Source organism: Lactuca saligna, chromosome 8 (assembly GCF_052625555.1).
Source record: "Lactuca saligna cultivar CGN05327 chromosome 8, ASM5262555v1, whole genome shotgun sequence".
Taxonomy (NCBI): domain Eukaryota; kingdom Viridiplantae; phylum Streptophyta; class Magnoliopsida; order Asterales; family Asteraceae; genus Lactuca; species Lactuca saligna.
The window spans coordinates 86,154,143-86,165,711 of record NC_136424.1 but is presented as its reverse complement, the minus strand read 5'-3'; the positions used below and the strand labels follow the sequence as shown (position 1 = coordinate 86,165,711).

At 33.4% G+C, this 11,569-nt stretch overlaps 1 protein-coding gene across 1 annotated transcript; it reads left to right on the top strand.

The window, feature by feature from the left end:
• Positions 1-7,160: 7,160 nt before the first annotated feature.
• Positions 7,161-11,569, top strand: SRF2 (STRUBBELIG-receptor family 2). Its single transcript, XM_078966841.1, has 16 exons — positions 7,161-7,511; positions 7,586-7,731; positions 8,148-8,280; positions 8,411-8,482; positions 8,575-8,640; positions 8,722-8,793; positions 8,867-8,938; positions 9,018-9,089; positions 9,176-9,241; positions 9,319-9,707; positions 9,799-10,073; positions 10,166-10,431; positions 10,520-10,667; positions 10,756-10,886; positions 10,949-11,105; positions 11,179-11,569. The coding sequence occupies exons 2-16, from the start codon at positions 7,638-7,640 to the stop codon at positions 11,356-11,358; spliced, it is 2,193 nt and encodes a 730-aa protein (XP_078822967.1). The 5' UTR covers positions 7,161-7,511; positions 7,586-7,637; the 3' UTR covers positions 11,359-11,569.

Below are 11,569 nucleotides of genomic sequence, written 5' to 3'. Positions count from 1 at the left end.
TTCACTTTAGCCATTTTGACTTGTTCAGCAAGTCTTGGGATCAAACCGTTAATTTTTTTCAAAATAATAGAACTTTTCTGCAGATTTCGTCAAAATTGTATATAATGCATAAACATCTTTTTTTTTACGTATTTATATCTATTTTTATGTATTTATGTATTTTTTAAGTTATATATATGTTCGTGTTTTATGTATTTTAAATTTATAAACGTATTTTTTTACGTATTTATTTGTATATTTAAGTATTTTATATTTTTTATGTATTTTTATGTACTACTTATTTATATGTATTTTTACATATTTATGTATTTTTTAAAGTTTCTTATATAGATGTTTATATATTTTAAATGTATAAACATATTTTTTATGTATTTATATGTATTTTAAGTATTTTACATATTTTGTTTTATGTATTTTCATGGGTTTTTTATGTATTACGTATGTATATGTATTTTTACATATTTAAGTATTTGTTTAAAGTTTTATATAAAGGCGTTTATGTTTTTTTATATATTTGAAATGTATAACTGTATTATTTTTACAAATTTATATATTTTTTATTTCAAGTCGTTTTCACCATTTCATCAAATTCTCACAACTTCTTTGAATACGTCTAGATGGTTTTCCTACATACCCACATACTTTAAGTTTTTCCCATTAGCTTAAAATATATGAGTATGTAGGAAAACCATATAAACATACTCGAAGAAACTATGAGAATTGAACGAATCGAAGTAAAAAAATACGTAAAAACTAATACAGTTATACATATAAAATATATAAAAATACATAAACATCTATATCAAAAGCTGCAAAAAAATACACAAATATGTAAAAATACATAATCCATAGAAAACACATAAAAATACACAAAAAGATATTAAAAATACATATAAATATGTTTATATATTTAAAATATATAAACATTTATGATTTATATAAGAATCCTAAAAAATACATAAATATGTAAAAATACATATAAATATGTAATACATAAAAAAAAATAGCACATAAAAATATATAAAATACTTAAAAATACAAAAAAAAAAATACATAAAAAATACGTCTATACATTTAAAATATGTAAACATATACATATAAAAACTTAAAAATTACATAAATATGTAAAAAAAATATAGATATAAATACCTAAAAAATACATTTATATATTATATATATAATTTTTAACGAAATCTACAAAAAAATCTCATTATTTTGGAAAAATTAACGATTTGATACTATGACTTGTTGAACATGTCAAAATAGGCTAAAGTGAAAAAATTAATGACAAAATTGAAAAAATGGTCCCTGTGGTATGCATTTTTGGGGGTTTTGGTCCAAACCATAACTTTTTGGATTGATGGTCCTTTTGAGATAGTTTGCTTGTGATTTTGGTCCTTCAATAAACTGAAAAGATGAAATTGCCCTTATTATATTTATTTTCCATTTTTCTTTTTTTGTCATATAAGTATTTATATATATATATATATATATATATATATATATATATATATATATATATATATATATATATAATAAATCTCTCTCTCTCTCTCTTTCTCTCTCCTCTCTCTCATACCTCACCAAACTAACCTTCCCCTTCCTTTTTCTTCTTCACTTACAACCAAGAACCACCACTGCTGGCCATCGGAGCAACTCCCTCCGTTACTCCTCGCTACCATGGTAAAAACCCACCAGCACCATGTTTATTTTATCGAGTACAGGAGCCCCAAACATCCCCGACCCTTTCTCCTTCCTCCCCTCGTATCAATTTCTTACAGGTTAGTTTCTAAATGTTTCAATTTCTTGATTTTTAAATATGTCACAACTAGCATTTTAGCTAGGAAATTCTATTCTCGTGTAATCATTTAACTATTGTAAAACATATACTCTAAGTAAATATCACTCAATGCTCATTTAAATGCACCTCTCATGTTCAACAAAGAGTCTGGATCACTAAGAACCTTGGTTTAAGTCCATTATGAACTAGGAACTCCTTATTGGGCCTAATGGACCAATGAGCTTCCAATTTGACAATTTTGGGTTTACGACCCTTAAATGGGCTCTAATTGTACCCACTTCCATGAAACTTAGCATTTTGGGCCATTTTGGGTCCAAAATAAATTGGTTTGCCCTTAATGGGCCTTATTGGGCCATCACAACTCCAACTAACCCTAATGGACCATAAAACCCATTCTTTTATGTCATTTTGGGCCGTGAACTACCCTAAAGGCCCAATGGGATGAAAACCTCTCTATGGGCCTCATGAGTTTGAGCAAAGACCAAGATTGGGCCCAAATTAATTCACTTCCTCCTTCCTAATACAATTCTCGACCTATACTTATAAAAAAAATAATAAAAAAAAAAGAGGATGAAATTTTGAGCTCTTGACACCTCATTAATGCATGGGGGTATCCATGAACAAACCACCATGCTCCTAGGAGGGCTATTACTCACTAAGTATCTAGGCAAGCCACTCCTTTCCTCCCCTTATCTCTCCATTGGCCGAGACCACCCTCACCCCCTCTCATTTTCTCTTCAAACTTATTTCCAAGTCTCTCATTCTCATCTCAAACCTCAAAGGAAAAATCCTTTTTTCTTCCCTAAAATCGTGTGGGTGTAGGGTGTGTTCAAAAGGTTCTTCATCAAAGATCACAACTTGGTAAGTTAACTCCACACTTAAGTTGTTTTATTTAATCTAATACTAAAAATCTCCTCCTAACTCTTACCATTCTGTGAATCATACATCTTAGAGCCATCTAAGTTCCAAAGTTCTTCAAGGTGTTGCTAGGACCAAAAATCTCTTCATCTCTTCTTCAAAAACCGAAACATCAAGAAAAGGTGAGTTCATACCCCCCTTGTTTTCGGTTTTCATATGATTTTTGCAGGAGAATGCAAGTAAAATGTGTAGATCTATGTGTTATATGCATGTCTTGTGTGATTTCTTAGTTTATTTTGTAAAAAATGTGTTAGATCTTAACATATCTCGACATCTTAAGCAAAATTAAGTAAAAACCCATGAACTATGACACCTTATACATCATATTATCAAGTTAAAAGTGTTTATATGTTTAAGATATAAGAATTTAAAGCAAAAACCTTGTTAAGGGTCATAATTGTCAAGAAAACAAAAGATAAGGGCAAAACGTAACATTTACGGTTTTATAAGGATCAAACAGGTCCTACTAGTATAAAAATGGATTTTTATGATAAACATGCTTTCCAAAGGGCCAAAAATGTAAATTTTAGCTTAATGGGCTTAATAATTAGGCCTCACGGTTTTGGGCCCAAATTTGTGAAAAATGAGAGTTTTGAGGGTTAAAAAGGTCATATGATCAAAGTTCGAGTCATAAATGGAAATAAACCAAATTTAGGGGTGAAAATAATATTTATTTCTAAATTGGGACAAAAATGTAATTTTTATAAAAATTGGGCAAAAGTGTCATTTTTACAAACAAGGGGCTGAAATGTAATTTTCCGCAAAACTGGGCCAAAAATGTCAAAATATGAGTTTTTGGACTAAATCCGCAAATTTCTAACATTTGGGACGAAACTACAATTTTTTATAAATTATGGACTAAAGTGTTATTTTTACAAAAATTTGGGCCTTAATTGAAAATTTGAGGCTTATTGGCCACGAATGTCGTTTTTACAAAAAGATGACTTTTTATATCAATTTGGTAAACCTCGAGCTTAAACAAAAAAACAAAATAATAACGAATGGACAAAATACATCGACAACAATTTTCATTGGGCCTAATATCCACGTTACATGGCCATTGGGCCTTAAGGGTGCATTCAAGTGTATATTGAGCCTAATATTTTCCATGACATGTTTATTGGGCCTTGCAACCCATTTACATGTTAATTTGGGCCTGAGCTATGGGCTACATGTTTGTTGGGCCTTGGTGGTCCTCTTACATGCCTAATGGGTTTAAATTACCCTCTTACGGTTATTAGACCTTTGTGGTCCATTTACATGCTAATTGGGCTTGAACTGAAAACCACATGCTTAGTAGGTCGTAACTATACCTTTACATAATTCTTGAACTTCGTATACTTATATACATACATTTGGATTTGAAAACCTACAACATACACGTAAACATTAAACATGGTGAAAATCATAACAAACATGAAAGGTTGAGAATCTAGTGAGACATCTCGTTGGCACCTTTGAGTGTACAATCGTAGCTTGTAGTTATAACCAGAGTTTCCTTGAGGGAGAGCGGGAGTTTGAGTATATATCTATATGGGGTGACCCCCCACGCCTTAGTTGTTCACTACGGCTAGATTAGGTCAGTCTAGGGCGACAAAACCTTGAGCAAATACCGACGTTTGGAAAAATGCCAAGACAGGCAATCTAATCATTGTCTTGTATGGTTATAATGGCTCATATAGAGATCCCATACCAATTTAATATTTCGGAGATTAACTCTTCGATCGTGTCAGTACAAAACAACTTATTTGATGATACAAGAACCACGACATTATATTAAATCATAAAATATCAGATTTTTTGGGGAAATACTAATATTCAATTACCACTTACTTACAATACAAAGAAATTTAAATTGCATTCATATATGTTACTGCTATGAAATTCACACATGCATTTATACTCGATTTTCACATCATTTTCAGACATTTTACAGAAAATATCGGATTTTTTGGGCTTACAAAAGATGCAAAGACTTTTATTCAAACATACTTATGAACTCACCAACATTATTATCAAAATAACTTGTATTCTCAAGTAATCATTAAGCAGGAAGATTTTCAAGTGTGTATGGATTTATTTTGTGTAACATCACTCATCGTACTATTAGTACTTTGAATTTTTGTAATCTATAACAATGTACTTGATGTGAACAATGTTGGTTGTGATATGTAATGTTGGTGATGAATTTGTTATGTTTCATGTATATTCATTATGATGATAATTCAATTGTAAGTCACACGAGCCCTCGGACGTTTCCGCCGTCTGGTCCGGGGGTGTGACAATATAATAAAATAAATCCCAGATCTTGGTGTATGAATCTTACAGGATTGTCTCCAGATACTGATTGATTGGAGATTATGTTAACTCAATAACCGTAAATGATGGGATAGATGTATATAGCTTCAGTGTAGTGCTATTAGAATTGGTAACCGGAAAAGAACCACAAGAAGGAGATGGGGATATGAATCTAGTGGAATGGGCATGGAGGTATTTCAGCGAAGCGAACTTTATGGTTGAAACTTTAGACCCATAAATCAAGCAGGCTAATAGTTTCACGGAAGAAATTACCTTAGTGTTCAAACAGGCTCATTTGCACAAGCTAATTCAGAAACTGATGCTACCCCCCCCCCCCCCAACAGCTGATTTGGGCTTAATACACACACACTGAAAAATTAAAAGACACATACTCACACTCGATTTTGTTTTCTGGGTTTTGGAAGAATCGGAGTAGTCTTTTATTTGGGAACATGGTTTAAGAATTTGGGCACCACAAGTGGATGTGTAGAGAGTGCAGGTGAGGAATAAGAAGACGAAGAAGAATGAGTTGGGGAAGTGTGTGTGTGTGTGTGTGTGTGTGTGTTTGTGTGTGTGTGTGAGAGAGAGAGAGAGATGTGGGTCCCAAATTAGTTAATTATTTTATTTTTCATTTAAATTAAATTGAAGAAGCATAAAAATATATATCAAAAGGGCATAATAGTCTTTTCGGTTTATTAAGGGACCAAAAACGCAAAGAAAGTAGCTCAAAATGACCACCAATCCAAAAAAATCGTGGTTTTGACTAAAACCCTAAAAAAAGTGTATACACAGATACTATTTTTGCATTTTTGTCTAAATTAATTGTTTTCTTAGGCTTTTCTATTCAAAAAGTTAAATAATTTAGACTTTTCTGTTAAAAAAAATAAATTTAGAATTTTACTAAAACTTTTCCCGAAATATTAAAACCTTTTTAAAGATTTCCCGAATTATCTATTTATATCAATTTACAAGGTTAAATAGGCAATGCATAATGTGCTTTTTTGGTACTAATATAAAACGTCGTGTATACTGAGTATAAAACAATTTTGTTATATAATTCAAAAAAATATATATAACATATTACATGTATACACATTGTTAATTAATTTTGTAAATACTTGATTATTTTTTTCTCTAAAAAATAGTGATTGAAACAATGGCAGAATCACATTGATTTTTTTATGTATTTAATTTTTCCAATATACAAATATTTAGAAAAAAAAAGCTATGATTATTCCGAATTAGACCTGGCAATGGGATGAGTTTGGAGCGAATCGGCCTTGATCCAAACTCTTTTAACAAATTTCAAAATCCAATCCAAACCCGCTCCGTAACCCGCAGAGTTTTGAATAATCAAATTCATACCATTATCCATCGAATCAACGGATATCCAAACTAGCCCCATAACTCATAGGTTTTTTGAATTATCAAACACATTTTACTTAATTCATGAAATAATATTTCTTAAATAAAACAAAGGTTGATTTAGAAAACACATTACGTACTCAAGAACTTCCGATTGAAATTAAAAATTACTATTATAGTAACTTCTGACTGTCAATTATAGTGATAGAGAATAGAATAACAAACTTTTTTTCGGTTGATGAATGAATTTATTGATTAATGAATGAAATATGATGATTGTTTGATGAAATATAAATGAAATGACATCATAATTCTTAGTAGAAAACTGAAAGTTTAAAAATCAATTCGTTGATTCTTATGTATATGGACTTTGGCATTTTCCCTTTGGACTTTTGATTAGAATTAAAAGTAAACTTTAAGCAATATAAAATATAAACCAATAATTCAAAAGTTATAAGGGGCGGGTTATAAACGGAGCGGATCGGTGATGATTCATACCCAACCCTTTTAATAAAAAGTTAGCAGGTATGGGTCGTTAACGAGTAAACGAATCAAAAACTATGCTCCAGACCCATATAATTCTTAAGGGTTTGGATCGGATAAGGATCAAAACCCGCTCCATTTCCAGACCTATTCCGAATTGATCCCTTATGTACACCTTGTTATGCACAATTTACAAAATTTATATCGTGTGTGCTTTATTCGTAGCACAATGGGCGCGCGAACGTAACAAACTAACTGTTTATTTGCTGACGTTGCACTCCGTAATCTTTTTACCCGCCTATCGTTCTCTGCAACTCACCGCCATTCCAGCTCTCCCTCTCTCTCTCTCTCTCAACACTCTCTCACTAAATGACAGTTTTACAGAGAACAGGCACTTAGAAGATAGATCGAGAACCCTAATTTTCTTTAATGGTTTCTTCGATTGGTTTCATATTCATAGGTTTATGCTTTTGATGGATATACTGGTCGTACGTTTTTGTTTATCTCTTAAAACAGTGAATATTTTGTATCAAATGATCTAAATCTTGTGCGAATTGTGGATTTCTATGAGAGTATTTGATTGCAAAGTGGTTAACTGATGCTTTTCTCGTTTTTAACATAAATCGCTCAGTTGATTCATCGTGCAGTTAAGTATAAATCACATTTTGATTCTTATAAGTGAAATACGCTCTTTATAATCATGTTCTTTGATGTTTTCAGGCAGTTTTGAAGAAGTATTTGGCTAATTTGTCTACCGAGATAACTTTCAACAATGACTTGTCGCTTTAGATGCTTGTACTTCAATGTGTTTGCGTTGTTGGTGTTTCTGGTGCCACAGGGTTCAACGCATACTGATAATTCCGATGGTATTTTCTCGATTCTCAGAGACTTCTTCTGATTTGTATGTTCTCTTCGTGAATTATCAACTGAATTTCTGTTACGACCTAGTTTCATTTTCTTCCAAGTTACAGTACAGTCTATGAACTTCTGTCTCTTGATGATGAATTACAGAGATTTGATTTCTTATTGTGGGATTTAGGGTTTATCATTCTTTGGAGAGAATGACAGCAGTCAAAATTTGATTTCAGCCTTTGATTAAAACACATACTACAGTGAAAACGTTTGATTTTGGCTTTTTTCTACAGTTTGTGTTATACTGAATGATGTTGGTGTATCTATGTAATGCATACCCCACAGCAGCAATTGCAAGAACTACTTGATAGCCTAGGAATTAATCCTAATCAAAGCACAGTATCTAATACTTTTTGTGCAATCTCTACAGTTAGAGCTCTACAAGATCTGTATAGATCTTTTAATACGCCACCTCAGCTCAAAGGATGGAAATCAAATGGTGGTGATCCATGTCAAGAATCATGGACTGGAATTTCCTGTGCTGGTTCTTCAATCATCCAAATGTAAACTTTAAGTATTTCCTCCATTCAGTTTAATCCCACCATTTCAAAGAGTCACTTCTATGGCATTGCAAACAGAGTATACTTTCTTGATAATTTACACTAAACTTACCTTCCTTCACTTAACTTACAGTAAACTTGACAACCTAAACATCACTGGAAACCTTGGCTATCAGCTCAATAATTTCCATCACTTGAAGCAACTGTAAGTTCTTTTTATCATGCAATTGTAAATCATGATGCATTTTATTGTATAAATACATCCAACTTTCTAAAGTGAGGTGCTTTCTATACTAGGGATGTGAGCAACAACAACATTTATGGTGAAATTCCGTACGGACTACCTTTGAATCTAACTCATTTGTAAGATTCACTAAACTCTGTTACAAATATTTTGTATATAAAAATTACTCATTCCATGAACCAAAAATTCCATGAATGCAGAAATTTGGCTTGCAACAACTTAAGTCAATACATACCTTACTCAATCTCTTCCATGAAAAACCTTCGACACATGTAAGTTATCCCCCCTCCCCTTAATTTTTCCATCACTTAACAATCACATGATCATAATCTTTCTCCCTTGCAGGAATTTGAGCCACAATTTTTTGTCAGGGCCTGTTGGGAATGTCTTTACAGGCTTATCATGTCTCAAAGAAATGTATGCATGAAATGAACTTTTCTCACTATGAATCAGAACACTTGCATACATGTTTGACTCTTATTGACTTCTTTCACAGGGACCTCTCATACAACCAATTTATCGGAGACCTACCAAGTTCATTTGGAACACTGAGAGGCCTGTCAAGACTGTGAGTTTACCTTCCAATTGACTAATATTCACACTTATGCCATTTGTACTAGTTCTATTGATTGTTGGAATGGAATGAATCTGCAGGTTCTTGCAGCATAATGAATTCACAGGGTCAGTCATCTTTCTAGCTGACCTTCAACTAACGGATCTGTAAGTCCTTTTTTGACATTTTTCTATAGTTCTTTTTCTTTTCATGATGCTGAATATAAATATACACGCAATTTCAGGAACATACAGGATAACCATTTCAGTGGAATCATTCCAAAACAATTCCAAACTATACACAATCTATGGTTTGGAGGTAATATGTTTGATAAAGGGGACAACAGTCCACCATGGGATTTCCCCATGGAAAATCCAAATGATCAGCAAAACAATACTTCTCCACCATCTACAGAGTCATCAAGTGCAGTCAAGAGTTATCCTTTGACTGAGCCTGTCAACCACAAGAAGAAAAAATCAGGCCACGTGGTCATTTTTTATGGTGTAGGTGCTCTAATGGCAGCATGTTTTGTAATCTTCATTGTGATTCGCTTGCGTAATCATTCTAGAAAGCTTAGAAGACCAGCCAGCAGTGAAGGGTCACAGCCATCTCTTCCAGTCAGTATGCCCAGAGGCAAGTCAAATTTAATTTTTGTTAAAATCATAAATGTGTTTCTGTAATCTGCTTTTTTAATTTATTTTTTAATCAAAATTGTGTGTTGGATATACAGATTGTTCATCCACAGCTCTTGATGAGAGCCCAGAAGTGTCCGTTATCAGCTCACCCACCGCTGGCCCAAGGCATGCAGCTCCAGTTCGTACAAAAGTTGTGAGAGTGAATAGAAGAAGAAGTTTTGCTAAAAAGAGTAGAATGCCAATTGGTGCAACTTTATACACAGTGGCAGAATTGCAATTAGCAACAAATAGCTTTGACCGAAGTAATTTTCTTGGAGAAGGCTCTCTCGGATCTGTGTACAAAGCAGAGTTTCCTGATGGACAAGTAATTAACTACATTCTGAATCAATTTACAAAGTTTTATAACAGAGTATTTGATAATAATTGTAGACATGATGATTGTTTTTTGTGTTTTAGGTGTTTGCAGTGAAGTGTATAAACACGGTGGCATTATCTCTTCACGAAGAACAGCAGTTTTTGGAGGTGATTTGGAATGCTTCGCGTGTAAGACATCCAAACATCATACAGCTTCATGGATACTGTGTAGAACAAGGTCAACATATGCTTGTGTATGAATATGTAAGAAATCTGTCTCTTGATTATGCTTTGCATTCGGAAGCATACATGCCTTTATCTTGGGGGCTTCGTCTTCGAATCGCTCTTGGAATCGCTCGAGCTTTGAAGTAAGCATATCACAATTTTCAATTTTCCTTTTTCTCTAGGGTTTGATTCCGTAATTTTGAATGTCATTTTCGTTGCTGTTTAATTCAGCTACTTGCATACGACATGTGCGCCTCCTTTAGCTCACAGAAATTTGAAGGCTGCTAATGTTTTACTTGATGAAGATCTAACGCCTCGAATCTCCGACTGCTATCTCGCTGTTTTGAAGCCCCTGACAATCAGCAGTGCTAGAGCTCAGGTACATGTTTCTGGCTCCCACAACAATTCTTCTCCCTTTTTACTCTTCTGATTATGTTACTTAACGATGATGATGATGATTTAATTAGGCTTCAGAGACGGATACTGGAGGCATTTCTTATGAACACACGAAACCTGGAACTGGTAACCAAAAGGACGACGTTTATGCGTTTGGAGTGCTGCTTTTGGAGATTTTGACAGGAAGGAAGCCTTTCGATGGGTACGTTATTCATCTTCATCTTTTTTCGTTGAGATCTGTTGTGATTTTTTTGAAAAAAACAGAGATCCACTGAGAGACGAGAGTTCGCTAGTGCAATGGGCTTCTTCCCGGCTTCATGACAGTGAATCGTTGGATGAAATGGTTGAAGCAGGCATCAGGAAGACAATTCCTCCAAAGGTTCTGTCGCGATTTGCTGATATTGTGTCGCTTTGTACTCAGGTATTGGCTTATGCATGTATGATTATGAAGATGAACTGAAAGGAATTGATTTGCTTGTAACTGTCGTTAACAGGCGGAGAGGGGATTCAGACCTTCGATGACGGAAATCATGGAGTCACTGGGGCAAATGCTGGAAGAGTACCGGAGAATGAGAACGGGGGTGGATACTGATTTTGATCCGTATGAGAGGTCTTTCCGATCAACAAACTCACGCTTCATTGGGTCACCCACGGTGAGCTATATGTCTATCTGAATGTGTTCGATGACGAATCATTTGATCACTTCTTTTTACGTGTGTTACTGTTACCATGGTTATGTTCCAACAAGTCATCGTATATGGTTGTCAAAACTCAAAAACATTTTGCTCTAATAGCGGAATATACAGTATTTTTTTGAATGTATCAAGCCAACTTCAATAATTTGAAAAGGGAAAACATAAACGTAAAATTAAAAAAAAATTAAAA

Bases quoted from the DNA above. Each gene is read 5' to 3' on its own strand.
- SRF2 (XM_078966841.1), top strand. From the start codon at position 7,638: ATGACTTGTCGCTTTAGATGCTTGTACTTCAATGTGTTTGCGTTGTTG. The intron at 10,432-10,519 runs GTAAGCATATCA...TGTTTAATTCAG, and splicing joins GGAATCGCTCGAGCTTTGAA to CTACTTGCATACGACATGTG. The intron at 11,106-11,178 runs GTATTGGCTTAT...TGTCGTTAACAG, and splicing joins TTGTGTCGCTTTGTACTCAG to GCGGAGAGGGGATTCAGACC.